The sequence below is a fragment of the Agelaius phoeniceus genome, chromosome 3 (genome assembly GCF_051311805.1).
Source record: "Agelaius phoeniceus isolate bAgePho1 chromosome 3, bAgePho1.hap1, whole genome shotgun sequence".
Classification (NCBI taxonomy): Eukaryota; Metazoa; Chordata; class Aves; order Passeriformes; family Icteridae; genus Agelaius; species Agelaius phoeniceus.
Genome location: NC_135267.1, coordinates 54,535,759 through 54,558,062, shown reverse-complemented (window position 1 = coordinate 54,558,062; position 22,304 = coordinate 54,535,759). Strand labels below are relative to the sequence as shown.

General features: G+C 39.5%; 1 protein-coding gene across 2 annotated transcripts in view; it reads left to right on the top strand.

Moving 5' to 3' along the window:
- Window positions 1-22,041, top strand: part of THEMIS (thymocyte selection associated) — a 71,903-nt gene extending 49,862 nt beyond the window's left edge. Inside the window, exons 5-7 of one of the 2 annotated variants that reach the window (XM_077175273.1) lie at window positions 11,600-11,750; window positions 17,602-17,639; window positions 21,922-22,041. In XM_077175273.1, the coding sequence (XP_077031388.1) occupies window positions 11,600-11,750; window positions 17,602-17,639; window positions 21,922-22,041 (309 nt within the window). Of the gene's footprint in view, window positions 1-11,599; window positions 11,751-17,601; window positions 17,640-21,892 lie in introns of both variants that reach the window. The other variant, XM_054629449.2, reaches the window with a different exon arrangement.
- Window positions 22,042-22,304: the final 263 nt, after the last annotated feature.

Genomic DNA, 22,304 nt, shown 5'->3' with positions numbered 1-22,304 from the left:
ATCTCTTTTAAGCCCTTCTGTGAACTCATTTAGAGTTGTCTCAATTTCCAAGTCCTGAGAAGAAAATATTCACATCTGAAAAAAAGACCCAGCTGATCATCTGAATGTTGAGCACAAAACATCAGGAGAAGACATCATTGTGTTTTTAAAGGCTGGCTGCTGAACTGAAAAGCAAGTGAACAGTTAAGTTTAGCTCAAAAACTGACTGGGAGGAAATTTTAGGCTGCAGAAATAAAATATTTTCTTAATCCTCAAGGTAATTCAGTGGACTGATGAAACCAAAGCAGTCTTATTGATGAAAATCATGGGAATTACTCAGCTCTTTGCCCTGTGTCAGTAGTTTGAAGAGCTGTCCACCAAGCAAGTTATTTGCTAAAAGAATCTTCCATCTGGTGTATATATGTGGTCATTGTGGAAAAGTCCTCTGAAAATGTTTGTGGATGCCCTCACAGGGCAGAATTTCACAGCAGAACTCTCCATGCCAACAGCTGTTTAATGCTTTAGTCAACTGCAATGGTGCAACTTAATGGGGCTTAAAGCCCCATCAACCTGGATGTCTTCTTGGGTTCTGTAAATGTGTAAATGCAGTATGGGAATTATTTACTTCATTATTTTAGTTAGGAAATGAAGATACTTACAATTTAGAATGTCTTCTGCACAAAGAGTCTTTCTGCAAAGTTTTAAACAGGGTGGGGGGTTTAAAAGGACAGGTTCAGTACATTAAACTCCCTGCCAAGTTCAGACACTATTTCATGAAGCTGGACATATGCTGAACATGAATGAACATGAACTGGGGAAAAGCAATCTCCACTTTCAAGGTTGTGCAATCCTTAGTGTCATCTACAGAATGGTGGAACTAACAACCAAGGTATATCTTCAGTATGAAGAAAAATTACTGAATATGAACCTTCTTCTGCTATTTGACATTTCTTAGCATATGAGCAAAGTACCACCATCAGTGTGTTCCATGCTGCTTCTTAGATTGACTTTCCAGTTGGCTTTTTTTTTTTTTTTTTAAATAAGCCAGGATATAATGGGTTGAGATTTGTAGAGACCCTCTCTTCTCAGCTGACTCTTTCTGAATAGGCTTAAAAGGCCTTTTAAATGCCACTGAGGCACAGGTCTGAACATTGTTGGAGTGCCAGGCCTGTCCTACAAAGCAGGCTCTTAGGAGAGAAGCTGGAAAGGGAGTGGATGCCACAAAAGCAATGGAAAACAGTTATGAGCACAGAGGGATATTCAATTCTCATTCTCACAGCTTGGTATTGGGGCTGATTGGGCTACAGCCCTCTCTGGGAGGGAACTCAGACCTCCAGTGGAGTCAGTGCCAAGGAGGGAGGGTGGTACAGGGGAGGGTGGGAGCCACAGGCAGAAGTGGGCACATGGTATCACACAGTTTCATTTTGATATCCAGGAGTAAATGGATTTGAAAGCCTTTCTTTACCTTAATTTTTTCTTCCTGTAATGAATTGAGGAAGTTCAAAGTCTAAAATGCCAACAGCCAGAAACAGATCAAAAAGTCTTCTTTTAACAGTTTTGGTAAGTATTTGTAATCAGAAGTGAATTTTTTTTCTGACAGGTGTGTACTTCCCAATTTGCCAAAAGTATCAGGATGTAAAGATCCTTTCTGATGAGAAAAAAATCCAGATCCTTTACAGGATGTGATTCAGTGTTGCCAATAAACCAAAGACCCCTGTGACTTGGCTGGGTTTGCTAACCACTGGTGTGCAGTTCAGCACAGCTGCAAGGGAATTAATTGTCAGGACTTTTTGAAATTATGTCAGAGAATAAAGAATAAAAAAGGAAGTGGAAAATGGGGCAGAATAGTTTCTTTCTGAAAAACAGGCTGGCTTCTAGTGGGCAAGTTGAAATATTTATATACTCATATCTCTGTGTACATTTATATGTGTGTATGTGTGTGTGAAGGCAAAATTCTTGAAGGAATTGAAACGTTGCAGAAATACCTGTTAGAATAGCAATGCATTTTGCTAATAAAATAACCCATTTTCCTTTCACTCCTGCTGCTACATTCCCTGCTGTGGCCTGGAAAACAGATGATTTTGAAAAACAAGAAGCCTGATGCTGAATTCAGCCATGACTGAGCAAATCCAGAATAATGCTTTCAAATTACAGGGAGTGAGTGCAGATTTGCACCCAGGGTCTGCGGACTGAATCCAGTCTGAAGCATTTAATTCCTACCAACTCAGTGTCCTGCTGCTTTCCCCAGGCTGATGTCTGCTGCACACAGAGGTTTCTGTCTAGCAGAAAGAAGAAGTAGAGGATGAGTTCTGCAGCTGGACTTGCAGACTTACGCTAGGAAGGCCAGCACAGCAGTAAGAACATGAAAGGAATTAATTTTAAAAATTTCACTCCCCCACTCTTCTCCACCCCCACCTCAGCCCCAGTCTCTGCAGGACCACAATTAGAGGAAATGGGCAGGATACATTCAGAATAAGGGGAGTCAGAACAAGGCTGGAAGCAGATCAGGAGTTCAAGGGGAGACTGGACAAATACTTGGAAGAGACACCCTTTGAGTGTTACTAAGAAACAAACCACGTCAAACTCAGGAAATTCCCTGAGCCGAAAATAGTAAGAGGCTGAGAGTGTATTTGGGTGTAACAGGTCCTGACTTGCTCTGTTCTTACTCTTCCTTGGTGTCTGCTTAAGGCAATGGTGAAGCAAAAGTACTCTGTGAGATGTATTTTGACCTGAACCAGTGTGGACATAATTTAAATATTCAGGGACAGAGAAGATCTGAGGACTGAGGGGAGACAGATAGAACAACAGTGCAGGGTAAGCTACCTCCTTTGGAGTCCTGTGCCAGGAGTTACAGGAAATTTCATTCTTCTTTTCATTTAGTTTCAGTTCAAATTTTCCACACACTAAACTGCACTTATATTCACATCATTTTCAGCCTTCAGATTTCAGTCTGTTGAGTATATTCCATCTGCAGTTTGGCAAACCTGCCAAATTATCTGTCCCTTGTAATTATGTTTTCAGTTAATGTTCCATTAAAGACAAATGAAAAGAATCCATATATTCTGCTTAAGTGGTGATAGCACAAAATTCAACATTTCATAATCTTTGAACAAACAAGCAGTTCAGTTTGCCAAGGTGAGGTACATTTGCAATACAGAAGTAGGCCTCCTTAATTTAGGTCTTCAGGTGTTACTTTTTTCCTCCCAAGAACTTCCCTGTTTAGTGGGTGGGTAGCCCAGGAGAAAAGCAAAGCCAGCCTTGGGGTAAAGCATTAGACACACTATGAAACTATGGGATCATTTCTTGCTTCCTTTCAGGACTGTTGTAAGTGCCATGGAAACCAGGATTTCCACAAGCTGATATTAACTTTCATTGCCCAATCTGAAACAGCCCAAGCCTAATTTTTTAGCTAAGAGCTCACAAGTGTGGCTGAAATTTCTGTGCCTGATAGCAGAGAAGGCAGGCTGGTGAAGAGCTCAGGGTGTATAGAAAGGTGACAGCTGGTGGCATCTCACCAGTTCCTACCCACTTTTGCAACGTGGAAAAGAGTACATTTTGCTTTACCAGCATGTAAAATGCAGAAAATAATACTTTTCTTTCACTGCATGGTGTATTGAAGAGACAAAGTGCTGTTTAAGACTAAGTACTCAGGAAAAAAGCCAAACCTCAACATAAAGACATCACTGCAAAAATAAATGTAATATTATCATCCACATTATAGTAAAGATGAAAAAACTATTCTCTGCTCTGAGGCACTGGGGATCAAGCACTCCCCCTTTATGTATTTAGCAAGGAGAGAAGAGGGAAGAGATGGAGCTGGGAGAGCATTATGCAGCTCTGTATTTTGCATTTGAACTATTGCTAAAAGATTTTTAAATAGCCTTTTTGATTTCTAACACTAAGCCCAAGGTGTAAGACTGGTGATTTTGTGCTGGCTAATACAGCATTGCTTCGTCCCAGGCCACTCAAGGGTGCCCAACATCCTTTTCTGTTCTCTTTTGCTTGTACACGGACAGAGCAAGTGAAAAATATCTGGGAAAAAGGGGCTGACAGCTTCAGTTACTCAGAGATATAAAAGATCTTTGGTAGCAAAACTCAATTCTAAAGTCTCTTGAGACACAATCAGTACTATTCTGGGAAAATCTGGGGGGGAGAAGAAGATCTCATTCAACAAATGATTAAACAAACACTGTGAGCAGTGAATGAGTACATGAAAGCCATTGGATTGAGAACTAAAATCTCGGGACCCTGAATTTTCAGAGCAAGCAAAGAATTTCTGTGGAATGCAATAGAAAAACACTCTAGTTGGTTTTTTATTGATTACATAATGCAACTTAGTTTGTTTCCATTTGCTGCAGAAAATTTACCTGAACTGTGGGAACTGTCAGTGAAGAGTGGCAGTATTCCTTACCTCCTTAAAACCCTCACAAAATCTCCTAAGAAAGCACGTACTGGTTCATGTACAACAGCCTTTTTTAAAGGTCGTTCTATCAGCTGGATCCCTTTTTCCCCTCTGTTTGTTATTCCCTGCCACCCCCACCTCAATTATTAAACCGCAGCCAGTTAAATGAATTACAAGATCTTAATGTTTCACTACATTGCATCCCAAAAAATCATCAAATCTGATCAAGCCTTGTTTTCTCTCTCCGTGGCCCCAGAAACTTATTGTGCGTCGTTTCAAACGGGGGGAGAGGGGTGGACCAGAAGGAGAAGTCTTTGTCGAAGAGAGTTGGGATGCCAGGCGGTCCCGGCAGCGCGTTCCGCGGGCAGCGCTCGGCCGAGCGCCGGGATGCGCCGGGATGCGCCGGGATGCGCCGGGATGCGCCGGGATGCGCCGGGATGTGCCGGGATGCGCCGGGATGTGCCGGGATGCGGAGCCCCCTAGCGGTGCCCGCCTCCTGCTTCCCACTTACTCCTTTTATCGTGGGTTTTTGTGTCATTCCTTCTATGTCATCGGTTGTCCCAGCTCACAGACAAATGGCGTGTCGGGCACGGCGCGGTGCCGCTGGTTTCGCCAAGACCAATCGGCTTGGCACATCATTTTCTTTTGTTTTTGTCGGAATGGATCCGGCTGGAACACGGCTTTCTGCTCTGGTTTGTTTTGGTTTTATATCCAAGTATTCTTACACAAATCCTGAACAGGGATTAACTCATCCTGTCCCTACTATCAGGAAAACATAAGAGTTTAAATACAGTGTTTGAACCCTTAGAATGTGCCTACAGTAGCATTAGCCTACAATCAAGAATGATTTTTTTAATATATTTTTCTCCTTTTTAACCTTTGGGAAAAGAACCAGAAGCAACCTGGTCCAGTGGAAGGTGTCCCTGCCCATGGCAGTGTGGGTGGAATTAGATGGTCCTTAAGGTCTTTTCCAGACCAAACTATTCTATGATTCTATGATAAAACCCAGACTACTGACAATGAAAGTCTAATTAATTGTGATATTGTTGGTATGTAGAGGAAATACCTTGTCAGGAAGAAATTTATTAGGCACCTGAATCTGGATCACAAAACTTAATTTTATCATGTGGTTTTTGCCTCTTTTAGGCAGACAATAACTCACAAATTAATACAATTTTGCTTCTGTCTTTGAAACGATATAACCTTGACCCCTTCTTTCTCAATATTGTTAATCTGCAGTTTATAGTACCTTATGAGTCCTGCAGGCAAATAATAATTCTCCAAAGTGCTCCCATCCTGTATATTAATAAGACTAAATGAGGACCCTCTTTATTGCCCATGGCCTTTCTGAAGTATCTTCTAACTAGCTCTTCTCCTTTTCCACACTCCAGTGGACTGTGGAAAATGAAGACTTGATACCATGTACTGGAATCAGTGCAATGGGAAAGACTGTTAAAATTCTTTGCTGCAAAATCATAGACCCTTGTCAGTACCCTTTGCTATGGATACACTGTGCCCTTGCAAAAATTACCTTGATGTGCAAGGTAAGTTGGCTTGCCAATAGATCATACAAGAAGGCTACCTTGGGATACAAGTGAATAATAATCAAAAGGTAATTGTTTCTTTTCAAGTGGAATAAATCAATCTTAATTGTCTGCCATAATAATACAGATTTTGAGACATGTCAGCAGTTCCCATGTGTGTGGACCCATTATTCAAATTTGTGTTCCCCATCTGTTAGGTAAGAGCACCCATTCAGATTTTTAGTCAGACAGTAGGTGAAATATATTTTCATAGAATCATAGAATGGTTGGGGTTGGAAGAAGCCCTGAAGATCAGCTAGCTTCAACCCCTGCCATGGTCTGGGACACCTTCCCTTGGACCAGGTTGCTCAAAGTCCCATCCAACATGGCCTTGAACACTTCCAGGGATGGGGCACCTACAATTCCCTAGGCAAACTGTGCCAGTGCCTCACACCCTCACAGAAAATAATTTCTTCCTAAAATCTAATCTAAACCTACTGACTTTCAGCTTAAAACCACTCCCTTTGTCCTATCACTATGCTACCTGATAAACAGCCCCTCATCTTCTTTACTGTAAGCTCCCTTTAGGTACTGGAAAGCTGCCAGAAGGTGTCCTCGGAGCCTTCTCTTCCTCAGGCTGAACAAGCCCAGTTCTCTCAGCCAATTTTCATAGGAAATGTGCTCCAGATCGTGTTTGTGGCCCTCCTCTGGACCCACTCCAGCAGATCAATGCTCTTCTTATGTTGTGTGCCCCAGAGTTAGATGCAGTACCCTGGGTGGGGTTCCACCAGGGTGGAATAGAGGGAGGATCACCTGATGATGAGCATTGGTGTAAATCTGACCAGTGTAGTTACTCCAGAATGTACTCCAATGTGTGCTCTTCCAACCCAAAAGTAATTCGGATCTGTGACTCAGGATGATCTAAGGCTCTGGCTGTGATAGCATTTACTCTGGCTGATACTACATGGGAAACAAAATCTGCGACTGTTTTCTGACCCACTGTAGTTTCAAACTGTCCCTGCATAAAGTCATGGAGATATAATGACTGTGGGAGCAAAATCATATAGGTAGGTTGTAATTCTGTAGGTTCTGAAGTTCATGAAGTCTTCTTTATAAATCAGCAGCTATGAATAATGATGTGTCTCTCTCTACCACCCTCTCTCACAATTCCCTTGAAATACTCTGCAAACTATTTAAAACTAAAACTTCATCCAGCCTGAGTTGGGCTTCCTGGTGAATAGAGTGCTGTGTCAGTCTCTTACAGAACTGTCATATGCAGCTTGTGGGGATAAATTGTCTTTTTTGTCTCTGTTTGGAGAGAGAAATCATTCATCACACTTTCATTCCATGTATATATCTTTTTATTCTGGTGGAAAGGTACAGGCAGCAATTAAGCATTTTAGAGATAAATATACCCATGCAGTTAATGCCAAAGCAATAAATACGTATCTGGAGCTTTGGCTTGGGTTTCTGATGGCTGTAAATACTGCCACTCCAAGTTGTTTTTAAAGATTGCAGTAAAAGGTTTATGTTCTGTATCTACCAGCATGGGTGACTTGTAATAATGTACTCCAAAGGTGTAGTGCCATGTCCAGCACTGATTGCTCCAGCAAATGACTACTCCTCTTCACTTGAGTCATTTGTAATCACCTAACAGCTTGACTTTCAGTCTGGAAAGCATAATTTTGTCAGATTGGTTTATGGCACTATATCTCTCACCACATTTTCAGAGATTGTGACAGCTATTGGTATCATATTTGCTTCCAAATATTTTTATGTACTTTAAACAAATGTTTCCTTCCTTACAGTGAATGTTCTAGATGCTGTTGAAGTGTTCTTTCCTTAAAAAAAAAAGGCAACCAAACAAAAATGTGTATTATGAACATGAATTATTTTCTTTTTTTTGTAACTGGATTTAAAATACTTTTTTCTTACTTGCTGTAAGAGCTTCTTCTTCTGTTTTATCTCAGTGATTACAATAATTTTGCTGGACACCTCCAGAGTTAGAAGAGGGTGGGGGTTATTGTTTTTTTGATTTATGGTTTTGTTATTGTTGTGTTTGGTGGGTTTTTTGGTGGGTTTTTTGGTTGGTTAGGGTTTGGGAGTGTTTTTTGTAAGAACTTCTGTGCTATTTTATGGGCTGATTGAGAATTTGTGACCAAATACTGCTGTCTGAAGCCTGTGTGGGACAGGGATTGCCTTCAGTATTTTTGGGTTGCATCTTGCAAAGGAGTAGGAATTTCCAGAGTCACTGCATTATGAGTTACAATTTAACTCCTGGAAGGGGAAAGATTAAAGACCTTCCAAAAACTCTTCTACCTAAAGAAGAGGTGACTCGAGAAAAAGACTAAAAATCTGAATGACAGGAGAAAATTAATAAAAGAGTTAGGGCAGTAAAAAGAAACCTCAGAACCCAAAGTAAATTCCAGAGCAGAAATAAACTCTGGAACTCATTGCCACATGATACTGATAACAGAAATGTGAATGAGTTTAGAGAACAATTTGACACCATAATGAAAAAAATATTTACATGGATACAATTGTTGATAGCCCAAATTTTTTAAGTTGGAGGAGAACACAGCTTGGAGCTGTGAGAGAAAGATGTGAGCAAACACTTATGTTGCAGGAGATATCAGCATTTTGGGGACAGGTTTTGTGCAACTGTGGCTGTAGATAGGGAAAAGAACACTATTTGGGCAGTGCCACTGATAAGAACTATTGTCAGATTTCATAGCTTCTGGAGCAGACAAGCAGAGGGAAGCCTTGCTTGCAGAAGAGAGCTCATGTACACACACAGATGCAGTGCATTAAACTCTTCAGGTGTTTAAGGGGAAAAGGGAAACTAATTCAAGCCCCTTGCCCTGAAACTCAGTTTGCCTCTACAGTGTTTTGTTTGTGCACCTTTGACAAACACTGCACTCATTTACAGCTTCTGCTGAATTCTGACACTTCTGTTCTTACTAAAATGATGCATCTCCAGCCCTTTAGTTCTCACCTTAGCTCTCACACTTTTTTGATGTAACACCTCCTTTTTCCTGAGAAGGACCGTGTGTATTAAGACTAATTTACCTTTACAGATTTATGCTTTGACTCCTGCGTTGTTCCTGGACCACAAGCAAACTTGAAGATGTAATGGGAAATTCTTAGTAATTTCTGTAAAATTTTTAGTTCGTGCACAACTAGATGTTGGTTTTATTTTCCAAATGCTGAGATTTGGGGTTTCCTCATGAGTAGTCTTTTATAACAAATGACTGCAGCTCAGATTATGAGTTTTTAATTGAATTAATGTTTTTTCTGGCAGTAACTATTGAAAATCATGGCTGATATCCTGACTTTTTTAAATTAGTGGAACAATGACTCTGCCTAGATAGAAATTCTGGGCTATTAAGTTTGCCAGGTATTTGAAAGACAACTGTAAGACTTCTCTGTTACATAGTTTTTAAAAAGCAACTCATCTTTGTTGGTCTGTAGTATAATTACTATCTATAGTGCTATTAAGGATGTTAAAATGCTATCAGATTTCAGCATAAAGTGATGTGACAGTTCATTTTCTGTAATCCTATTTGTTTTTAAATGTTTGAGTTTTGCATATTTTAATTTGTTTACAAGGTGCCCCAGGTAACTATTTTTTCACAGCATGTGGTTTTGCTGATGAATTATAAGATTAGCACAGATTCCAGATACATTTTTCTTAATGAGGCTATCTTTCTATTTCAATATCAAGGCCTGTTTTTAATTAGTTATGGCAATGCAAAATAAATAAACTCAACATACTCATACATCGCATTGATTGCTAGTATTAATAGCAAAGTAAGGAGCTGAGTAGAAAATAAGAGAATTCACTTTTTCTTTTTTAATACCTTTTTTTTATGTCTACAGTTTAAATTAAGGTTCCATCCTTCCTAAAGCTGACCATTAAGTGAAAGCTTTCACTTTGTGCTAATTATGCCAAACAACTGGAACACAGGACCAATCTGCCTATGAATAATAATTACCCTACCCTTCCCAAGACCTTTAATTGCAATAAAGAGGTATGACTGACACCAAGGATGGGACTAGTTTGGTGGCAGCTCTGAAACATGGTTATTTAGGCATTTATTTTCCCAAAGCAAAAGGTGGACATTTCTCAAGAACTGCTTATAAAATCAGTGTTCATATAATTGGGACAGTCTGGCAACAAGCAGGTGGGTACACAGGCATGTTTAGGTGCTGAAGATCAAGAAAAGGAGATGAAAGAAAAGCCATGCCCTCCTGGTGAAAGAAAGTTAAACCCTCTGCTGTGAAGAATTTCTTCTGACATTTCTGTCCTCTTGGCAAAGTATTTCTTAGCTGAATTTCTTTTTTACATGCCCTGAGTATTTTGTGAATTACAGCACTGCTTACAGCTTTGCTGGACCTCAGAGGTTCTTTTGCAACCAAGGCAAGCACTCCTCAGCCTTGTACAGCCTGTAGAGCAAAAATATGCATTGAATACTGCAACTCAACTGACTCCTGTAGATTGATCCTGCGGGGGTTTTTTAAGAAAAGGGAAAAAAGTACCAGAGATTCCTCTAATTGAAAACTAAGGGTATTACACTTGTGCAGTGTTGTGACCCACCCACTGGGCAAAGTCATCCCTATGTTTTATAGATTTCATCCTTTTCTGTTTTTCTTAATTTACTCTTCCAAATTTTCTATTTTGATTCCCAGTGAATTCTTTTGTTGCTAGCTGATATCTTTTTTCAAAAAGGGCAAGTTGTTGGAAAATGTGGGCTTGTGTTGCGCCTTCGCAAATTGTGGGTTGATTCTGAAAAGATCAGATCCTATTACTGTGTAGCTACTGTCAGATTTACCAGCTTGGCCTTATCTCTCTGAATAGGATGGGCTTTGTCATTGCTAAGAAAAAAAATCTGCATTCAATTTTGAATGGAAAATCCATACTGATTACTTCCTAAAATATATACTCTGGTATAATTATTGCAATTGGTCTGTACCTACATTGCAGCTACTGTAGAGCTTCACCAAAGATATATTTTTGACACTTTTAATTGACTGTTACTTACACAGCTAAAAATATGTATTCAACTGAAAGTATTTATGATATAAATACCTCGAAATTAAAAAAAAAACAACATAATTATGGAAAGGTGTATATGAAGCTTGAATTTCAAGGGATGCAAATATTGCAGCCATCTAACTTACTTTTTCCAGTGTAATAAAACTATAATTAATAACGTCATAATTGTATGTTCCCATCATCTAACTATACTATGCTGTGAATGCTACTGGGTGAATGTAATTGAAATGTCAGACTTTATATGAGTTTGTGATATAATATATAACAGAACACATTAAATGAACAATCGATACAATAAAAATAGTTAATCAGAAAGTAATCTGAATCAACCAAAAGGGATACATAAATCTCCTTTTGCTTGTGTGACACCATATAGCCAAAATATAAAAAGGAAAAGAAAGATTGGAGATGTGTTTTAGAGGTAATCTCTTCACCTAGAGTGCCTCCTGGTCATGTTATTTTGTGATATACATGCCTGAAAGACAAGCTCTGTGGTAAATGTCATCGATGACTTTGACAAACAGAAAAATCTGTAGTTAAAACTCTCAGAAATAATCCGAAGTATTGCTCTTGCATGTCACATCAGTTTGGAATACCAATTTACATGGAAAGTTAATGTACTATTCTATCTAATTTCAGAATTTCTACATAGACACCACCAGGAAATTGTGCTCAGATCAAGATGCTGCTGTTTTGGAATTGCAAGTTAGTTGTCAAAAAGATTTGGTGCATTGTGAGAATAAGGACATGACTGGGAAAGCTACACTAGTGGAAACCGCTGTGACTAAAGGTCAGTAAAGCTTTATGGTTTGAGCTATTAATACAACAAAGCTTAACCTCAGCCCTAATGAAAATTTGTCATACAGGAGTATCTTGTGTGATTTCACTTGGAATCTGTGGCTTAGTCAAAGGGGGATGAAAAGGGAACCTTTCTGTTCTTCCTCCATAAATGCCATAAGGCAAATTCATCCAGGCTCTCAGCAGCAGCATGGTATTAAACTCTGTCTGACACTGCAGCATGAATATTCAGTGGTTTTTAGGAACAGAAGACTGAAAAACATGTGCTGTCCTTTTGCTTTACAGTGACGCATACACGTAATCTGTTATTAAAAAAATACCTATCCCAAAGTATTTTAAGATGAGAAAGCTGTTTACATTAAAGATATAGAGATGCCTTCAACTCATATTTTTGTATTTTGAAGAACATAATAATACTGAGCAAAATCCTCGACCAATAATTTTTTTTAAATTTTTCTCTATTGTTTGTATTTCCCATAATTTTGATAGAAGGCTAGTTCTTCTACTTATCTTTCAAGTTTTTCCTTTTTCAGATATGAACCATACTGAAGTTGAAAGGCTAAATCATGAGAGGACAAATCCAAATTTATTTTATGTATTTCAACTTGGCAGTTAATACTAAAAAATTATTTCATTAATCTCTCGGTCACAGGTTATATTTGAGATATGAAAAAATCACATTAATTAGAACACTGGAACATTTTGAAGACTAAAGCATGAGTATTCATCCTCACAGCATTTGTTAACTGATAATTGATATCAATAGAAGAACTTCTTATGAAGTTCCTCTTTTTTTTCTTGTCATTCAGTGTGCAAGACTCTTAAAAAGAATTGTCTATTTGAAACTATGTGTATTGAAACTTCTAAAAGCTACATAAACCAATTTTCTGGACAAGAATTACAGTGCCATGCTAAATATTCACTAATCCTTATTGGTGTGGAAATTGATTATTTGGGGACTGATTATTGAAAGTGATGTGGTTTAACCCCTGCCAGTGACCAAGCCTCACACAGCTGCTTGCTCACTCCCCCACCAGCAGGATGGGGGGAGAATTGGAAGGGGAAAAGCCAGAAAACTTGTGGGTTGAGAGAAAGATAGGGAAAGCAAAAAACACTCACACAAACAAAGAAAAACAAGGAATTAATTCAAGGCTTCCCATGGGCAGGCAGGTGTTCAGCCATCTCCAGGACAGCAGGGCCTCATCTCATGTAACAGTGATTTGGGAAGACAAACTCGATCACTCCAAATGTCCCCTCCTTCCTCCTTCTATCCCTTTGGTCAGTTTGGGTCACCTGTCCCAAACTCCAATTTCCCTTGCCAGCCATGGCAGTATGAGAAGCAGAAAAGCTCTTGGATCTGTGCAAGCCCTGCTCATAAAAAAAGCCCTTGCACATAAAAAAAAATCTCCATATTATCCACCCTGTGTTCAGCACAAATCCAAAACTGCCCTGTACTTGTCACTATGAATACAATTAATTCTGCCAAAACCAGCACAATATTTTGGTGCCTGGCAGCGTCTAAATAAAATTCCAGATTTGTTATTTTGTGGCTTTGAAAAATCTCTTTTCAGGCTTTGTTTTGTCACTGTTTAATGATTTGATTAGATTTTATAGGGGTAAATGGTGAAGCTTACATGTCAGCAGGTACAAAGGACAGTATCCTCAGTTTAAATCCCACAAAACAAAAAGAATACCAACATGGGTTGATATGGTACTCATTTCTTGTTAAGGACACTTCCTGTAAATCACTGAGGCTTGACTTTGAAAACCATTGTCCATGCTACAGGGATTAATTGGGTCACTTGCCTGGGTTAGTCTCTGTGGGGTGAGGCAGACATGGGACACAGAGGGAACACACCTGAAGAAAATGTGACCAGTGTCTCTTTGAGAAAGAAGGCAGACATAAAATTTATTCTGAGGACTGGCTTATTGACAAGCACAAAAGTCAGTGCTTGAGTAGGTGCTTAACTCTATTGGCCTAGACTCCTCACAGACAAGAAATGTGACACAGGTTAAAGTCTCAAAGTGCCTTTATGGTGAAGAGTCTTCAAATATTTTTCTGAACACAGCTTCTCAGTTTGTGCAAAAAATGAAGTCATAGAGTCACTTCCTGTGCCTGTTACAGGAATTGTACAGCAGTTTCTAAGCTGAGCTCCATTGACTGAGAAAAGTGGTATGGAGCCACTGTTACTAAAGCTTCAGCTCAATAAAAGGACTGGGAGGTCACTTGGTCTTTCTGTTTTTCTACTGTGAAGGTATTTGTTACTTCTTGTGTTTCTTTTATAGCTGGAAGTGTCTGGGAAGTGTCTGTCTCCATCTTCTTCCTATCTTCCCATCAGGTACTGATGCCCAGTGATAACATCTTCCCTGAGCCTTCTCTTCACCAGGCTGAACAGCCTCAGCCCTCTCAGCCTCTCCTTCTATTTCAGATGCTTCAGGTGCTTGATCACCTTCATGACCCTCTGCTGGACTTGCTCCAGAATATCCATGTCCCTCTTGTACTGGGAGCCCAGATCTGGACCCAACACTCTAGGTATGCTCTCACCAGTGTTGATCGGGGGACAAGGATCTCTGCTGGCACCACTTTGCCTAATGCAGCCCAGGAAGTGTTGGACCACTTTGCCACAAAGACACATTGCTGGAGCATGGTCAGCTTGTCTTCCAGGACCCCAATGTTTTCCTGGGCAAAGCTGTTTTCCAGTTGTTCCTTCCCAGGCCTTGCATTTTCTTCCACTGAACTTCATGAAAGTCCTCTCTGCCCAGTTCTCCCACCTATTCAGGTCCTTTTGGATGGCAGCACAACCATCTCAGCTGCTCCTCCCATTGAAAACTTACTAAAGGAAGCTCTTTCCCATCTACTGCTCCATTAATGAATCACTGTGTCTGTAGCAGGCACCCACAGCACCACTCATATTGGTCTCTCCATTAAATCTTGACCCAGAAACTCTCAGAGGATTCTTCACATGTCCCTAGGCAAGAAAGCTGCTTCTGTTAGCCACGATACCAGCAAGATTTCTTCCTTCTCCTTCATGCTGTGTGTTAGCTCATGCAGTTTGTGGTCCTGGACCTGGACTTTTTGCAACAGTTCCAGGTTTGGACCTTCTGCTGAACATGTTTCAGCACCATGGTGAAATGCTGCAATATCACTGACTGTCCCATCTGCCCTGCTTGAAGTCTGTCTGCCTTCTCTCTCTTTATTCATACAGAGATAATAGCATTTGTCTTTTGTCCACCCCATTAAGCCTTATTTATATGTCATTGATAACCCTTTTTTATAATCTCCAAAAGCCCTTGATTTTTACTGTGATTTTTCAGCTTCTAGCACAATTCTATTTTTCTTAGCCAATTCTTCACTTGCTCTTAATTCTGAAACAATCTAATTGAGAAGAATGCTTTTTCTAGGGCCTTTTTCAGGTTTGAAAATATCTTTTCTCTATTGTTCTTGTTCTATTTCCTTTGGCACTCATTGCATCAAGATCCTAATATTTGCTGTGACATCCCTTCAGAGAAAGCAGTTTACTTTTCTTCTGGCTGAGACCATCATTAGTCATGGTAAACTGATGACTTAACTCCTCCTGCTTCTAGTAGACATATTTTTTTTAAACTTTAGCTATCAGTCAGGCTTATTTTTTCCTGTGTTATTCCATGAATTTATGGCTGGAGACATGTGCTTTGCAGGTAGCTTCCAGGTAGCTTCAGGTGTATGATCAAGAGTATTAGAGAAAAAAAGTGGTGTTAGGACTGCTGAAGGCTTGCATGACTGGTACTGCAAACATTTACAGCACTAACTCTTCCTGTGCATCTGAGCTCTTAGACATGTATCTGATTCAAAAGCCCATCAGTCACAGGTCTCCTGGCTCATTTCTCATTAAAATTTCAATTAGTTAATTTGAAGTTCATCCTCTTCACTCTGTTGTCTTAGGCTATTCATGGAACACCAGATACAGGATAGCTTTTGTTGCTGAGTACCTCTTTTAGTTGTCAGTTGTCGTTTTGTTCCTAGTACCTCTCTTAGTATGCACACTGAAAATCATGAAGTAGTATCATAATGATACTTCTTTTGCAAGACTAGGAAATTGCTTCCTGTTTAATTGCCTTAGAGTATATCCCTTTACAAACTCTGTCCAAATTGGAGTAAAGTGTGAGTTTGAGCTAGGCAGATGTAACCCAGTCCAAAGAACAGTGATGGATTGTACTCTGACATACACAAATAAAAGCTAAAATTTTTCCTGAAAGTTATATGTTAGTATAGTCCAAAATTATTTGGCTTGATTAAAAGATAATTGCAGAATTATACAGGAGAGCAGATTAGATTATGGAACAGTTCTTCCTGGCCAGCCAAGGAATCCCCATGAGTCCACTGCTGCATGCAGCAGGCTTGCCTGTTCCAGAGGGTGTACTCTGCTCTGCTAATTCAAAAGATAATGGATTAGAAAATATGTCAAGACTAATAACACAGACACACTCCTGTAGGTTTTGAGTGGGAGGAAATGCACCATTCACTGACTAATCTTTAAACTTCTACTGATGAATGTTAAGCCACCCTCCAAAGCACCAACCTGTTTCAAATTCCTAATAAGGATGTTGAATCTGTACTCTCAAAAACCCCCCTAGTTACAGAAAAAATTTCTATTTCTTACCAAAGGCCAGATAGTTCCAAAAAGAAAAACAACGTTTTTTCCTCCATTTTAAAGCCTCTGTTGACTTTCTTTACAGAGTTCATGTTAATAAAGATAGGATTTATTATCTTTGCTTCTAAGAAATGGAACCTTCTTCTTCTGTTGCAATTAAACCTGAATAGGCCACTGAAGATATTATCTTATTTTCTTATATTTGACTAAGGTTGAATTAATTAAAAATGGTAGCAATATCTGCAGGATAATAACTCTCATCAGAAATCTGCTGTATCAGTTTTTCTTTATCCTTGAAATTTATTCTAAGTAGAGTTTCTAGAACATTACATAATCTTCTTGTTCATGGCATAGGTTTCTGGAATAGTTACAGTCTGCAACAAAACAGTGTTTATGCTGATTTTGTTCATTCATGTCAGGATATTTTAGAGAAGATATTTATATATTCTGTCTTTAGGCACTTGATTTAGGAGGCTGGTGGGCTGGAGGAAAAAAAAAAAGAGGATTGGGCCTTCCATTCGTGCTTTAGGATGCACATATATCTACTAAATTTTCAAAGATGGTTCAAGAAACTTCTGCCCCTGTAGCTTGCTGTCCTATTAGTGAAGACAATACTTTGACTATGGCACTCTGCTCTAAAACAAATATTAATATGAATTAAACGTAATGACCCCAAAAACTTAAATCAAAATGTAGAATTATGAATTATTTTAAAAAAATAAAAGCTGCTTTTTTTTTGATGATCACAGGGATTTTGTACTAGTGTTCTAAACTAGGTGCATGGGAATAAACAATATGAATTAAGAATCCTTTCCTGTATTTGTGTGTGACAACTCCCTCCAGCTTCCCACTCAGCTTGGTCTTTGATTAGGGAAATACTGATATTAGATTCTTTGGCTCCCATGGTCATGTAATTTTCTTAAAAAAAAAAAAAAGTGTTTTCATCTGTAAACACAGGATTTATCCTTAGCTGACACATCTTCTGAGGTAAGTTTAAAAAAAGGCAAGAAAATTACTTAAAATATGGAGATCATACCATTTTTTAGGATGTGAGTACACTTTAGTAAATGATGTTGAAATGTTTTCAATCAGCTTTACTCTCAACCAAACTCTAACTTGTTTTACAGCAGGGAGAAGAAAGCACAGGCTCTGAATCCCTCTAATTTCACTGGTTTATTAGATATGACTTATTTTAATTGCAGTAATATTCAGAGATTTCAGGCAGGAGCTTAGGCGGTTGCAAGGAGGAGGTATGACAGCATAATATGTGGTTAAACCAAAGGTTTAATTCATGTGAGTGCCCTTTCCCACTCTCTGGCAGTGCTGCTGGCTCTGCTCCCCCAGTCCTGCACAGAGCAGCCCTTGAACGTCTCTGATGGTCCCCTGAGCCCCACTCTGCATCCTCTTGCAGGAACTTATTTTGAGGCAAGAAATATGAGACTGTTTAAAACTTGTGGCAACCATTTCTCATCTGCAAGAGTTGTTGTTACACTGGGGATTTATTTTATATGAGGCAGTAGTGAAACGGTGGAAACTAGATCTCAAAAACTTCAATAAAACCAGCAAAACAGACCAGAAAAAAAACTGACAAAGAAGAACATTTTAAAGTAAAAGGACAGTGAAAGACATCAACAGTTGTCTATTTCAGGAAATTTAAGATTCTTTTAAAGGAATTCAGACTAATCTTTTCCAAACATTAGCTTAGGAGATTCTAGAGGAAGATAAATATTACCCATACATTAAATGCAACCCTACAGTTTATGTGAAATATTTTGATTGTGGCACATAACAGTTTTTAAAGATATGCTACATCATCCCATGAAGTCATGGTTGATGGATATCAGCTCAAGGAACAGTCCATTAGTTTTATGGGCTCTGATTCTTCTAACACTGATCGGCTTTCAGCAGCACTCCCTAAGGAATTAGTTCTCATTAGCACTGAGGAGCATCAGAACCAGGCTCACAGCAAATAAAATGCTGCTGCTCATAAAAATGCTTGGTTTATGCGTATACCTTTGGTTCTGTGCATTTTCACTTAAGTGATGTGCAGAAATAAGGATGTGGTTCTACCATGTTGAGTTCATAACATTATTGTGCAGAATATTTCACAGCTACTTTTTTCAAGTTAGGCATAAGTAAACAATAAATGCTGTGTGATTGAGTGTTAATTTATGCAGAGTTAAAACTGATCTGAAATATTTACCATAGCTATAAAACTGTGTTATGGTCACACAGCTAGAGGCATTCAGGTGTGCAGAGTTGTACATGTACATGAGCTGGGGCCTCTAGCTTGGTCTTGATGAGTTGGGTCATTTGTGTTGCCTACCTTTTGAAGAAGGGCAAAATGGAAACTTATGACAACCATTTCTGACCTTGAAATTTGTGAAAAACAGCAAGCATATTCTGAGAAAAAGCCAATTTATCCTACTCACTCAAAGATACAAGTGAAATTAATGGAAAGTTTTAGTCTGCAGAACACCAGCCTTCCACTATAAAGGCAAATATAATTACACAAATTGTTCCAGGAAGAGCAGAATTAATGAAATTTTATTTAATAAGCATTCAGGACTGTTGTCCCCTACTCCTCTCTGTCTTTCCTGATAATAACCAAAACTCTCCTTGCAGTGCTCCTATCAAAAGAAAAAGAGCAGGTCTGGAGCTATGTGTGTGTTGAGTGGCCAACCAATATGCACACACTGATTTATCCTGCTGTCTGCTGCCAAATGGAGTGGATAACAGCTGTGTTCTGCATGCTTCTCTTTCAATAGAGGAACTAATTCAGCTCTAGCTTTAGTAACCACTGTGAGACTTCTGTCCCCTTTTCAAATCTGACTGAAATTGGCAGAAATAAACTTGTAAAAGTACTGAGGATATTGATGGATGGATGGACAGCACAATGACATAAGCCTTGTTTCCTTGGCAGACTGAGATGGCCTATCTCATTCGGTAATTCAGTGTTGAGGCTAATAGATTGTTTTTTCAAACAGAGAAGAAAATTGCATTGATTTCAGGGTTCAGAATCCCCCTTGGACTGTTCAGCTTGTCTCATTAATTTCTTAATGCTTTATTGAAGTGTAAATATATTTATTTCAAAAGGAACTCTGAACAGGTTTGGGACTGGGGACAGCTGTGATTTAGTCTGGCCTGATGACATCAACATTCTTTCTCCTTGAGCTGTCTTGCTTAGAAGTGTATCAATGTGTTTACATGTGTTTGGGAAAGAAGAAAGCCTGGCTATGCCATCCATGAGCAATCTGTACCTTATATCCGTATTAGCAAGTCTAAGTGCACAAACAATATTTCCCTCACTGAATCACAGGGATTAGCTGATTCTTTCAGTGCTTGTTTTATTCATTAGTTTGCTTTTAGTGATATCAAACCCAGCCAAATTGCAAATGAACTACAAACTCGGAAATGTTTATTAACAAGATAGTGGCCACATGGGAGATATTCCATGCATTTCTAATCATATGTTTGGGGTTTTGTTTTGAGATTCTTTGTCCTTTTGATGCCTAGATCTGGAAATACTTTGCTAATTCAGCAGTGGGGGACTTGTGGCGATATAGGTCTGTGATAAACTCTGCACTGGTGTAGCCAGACAGATACTTGATTACCCTCATATTTATTTTCAGCCTTAGAAAACCTATAAAGGAAAGGATCGCACCTTCAGAAAGAAATTACTATTATCCAGTTTTCAGTCTCAGTCAGACTGGCTGACTCAGTCATGGAGAGTCTCAAGAGGAGCACAAGTGGGATTTGGAGACTGCTGGAAAATTATAGAGTTATTCTCTTGTTGAAGGGACACACAGTGGTTGAAAGTGTAAGACTGGGAGAATTCTGGTTTCATAAAGAAGAATCTGTTTAACAAATATGGCTTGCTGGGAGGTCAGATAGTATGCTCTGATAGGTTGTTTCAGTAGTGCCCTAGAAAATTAATCAACACATATACCCACAACAGTGTTGCACACTGGTTTGCAATTTCAAGTGAAAGGTTTGGCTTTAAAAACACAGTATCCTCAGCTCCATGACCTATGAGACTTCCTTATAAACTCTAAGGATGATTTGCCTTGGCAGTGGGTCTGTGATGGTATCACCACCATCATCTCAGCTCTAGTTGGTTCTATTGCCACCACAGGCTGGGCTAAGGGATGGGGTGGCTCTGAGGGTGAAATGGGGCACTCATGGACATTAAACACCATATGGAGTTTAGTTTCATCAGTTCAGTGGTCCCACATGTCTTGCAGAGCTTCCTCTAGCCTCAGGGAAGTGGTGGAGCACCCAAGCAGGGGATGAGACCCTGGGGCCTCCTGGCAGCAGCCAGAGCCACTGTGACCTGCAAAGTGAAGTTGTTACAGTTCCCAGATGCAGAGTAAAGCCCTCCACAGTGCTGGAGCTGCTAAGAGGCCTCCAGTGAGGATCTCTGCTCTTGTGGGAAAACATTGCTGCTTTCTGAAAGGTTTGTCCTCAGTGATGCTTCAGACCAGTCTAGGTGGATGTAAAGAAATGAACTTCAAAACCATTCATTTTAACCTCATGCCATTCTCCACTCCGTGTCTCTGCTATATCACCTTCAAAATAAGAAGCAACTGGGGGGTTCTGGCTCCAGGAAATCCCAAAGTAACACCATGGTTCTCTAGCTGCAGGGCTCCTCTTGTCAGTCAATGAAACACAAAAGCATGGGAGTGTGGTATTTTCAGGGGCCCCATCGATGGGAGGAAATGATGAATCTCACTCCATGTTCTTAGAAGGCTAATTTATTATTATATTATGCTATACTAAACTATACTAAAGAATAAAGAAAGGATACAGACAGAAGGCTACAAAGAATGATGAAAACTTGTGATTCCTTCCAGAGTCCCGACACAACCTAACCATGATTGGTCATTAAGACAAAACAATTCACATGTTGGATAAACAATCTCCAAACCACATTCCAAACCAGTAAAACACAGGAGAAGTGAATCAGATGATTATTGTTTTCATTTTTCTCTGAGGCTTCTCAGCTTCCCAGGAGAAGAATCCTGGGCAAAGAGATTTTTGAGAAAATATGACAGTGACATGGGAGCACATCTGTGGTAAGGATGGTACATGCAACTCATGGCAGGGGGACTGCTCTTCTCTTGATATGGTCAGATAATTTTATCTGCCAGCTTTTATGCTGCAAGTGATTACACCAGCTAAACTTCTCAATAAACTTTAAAGTTATTCATGCATAGATAGCAGGAAGTGGTCAGCTTAGAGGTACAAGCCTATGCAAAAAACTGAAATAGTCTTGAGTGAAGACACCCTTGTAAAGTGCTCAGCTCATTTTCATTCTTATTCTGTCACAGATACTGTTCAGAAAATTGAGCAAGTCATTTAGGATCTCTGAAAAATGTGAAAGTGAAGAGAACATTGTTTTCTTTGCTTTTATGGTTGTCTTTTTGAATTGTACAATTTTTCTTCTCCAGGCCAAGGGCAGAGTCTTCCATTTCCTTAGAGTTATTTTTTGCTAATTTTTCAGGCCTAGCAAGAAACTATGAGGCAGAAGAGGATGAGGAAGAAGAACATGACTACAGTTATATTGATGAAAACATAATTGAAAACATAAGAAAAGTATTTCATGGCACCAGCATTAGAAATGAGCATACAGTCTCCAAAGGAAGAAGGTAAGCTGGGATCACTTGTGGATGCAAACAAGTGCAGGCAGAGTGATTTTTCAGACTGGCTGGTAACCTTCATTTCCCAAAACAAGAGAGGTTTTCCCCTGGGAACTTCCACTGTTGCTGCAAATGTCCTGTGAGTAAGGCAGAAAAGGCTCCTCTGAGCTGCCACCTGTGACCTCTTAGCCATGTCACCTTTGTTAAAGGAGAACCTATCATTGTCCTGGGGATAGAAGGCCCTTTTTCTGATTTGTGCCAATTTGCTCTGAAATT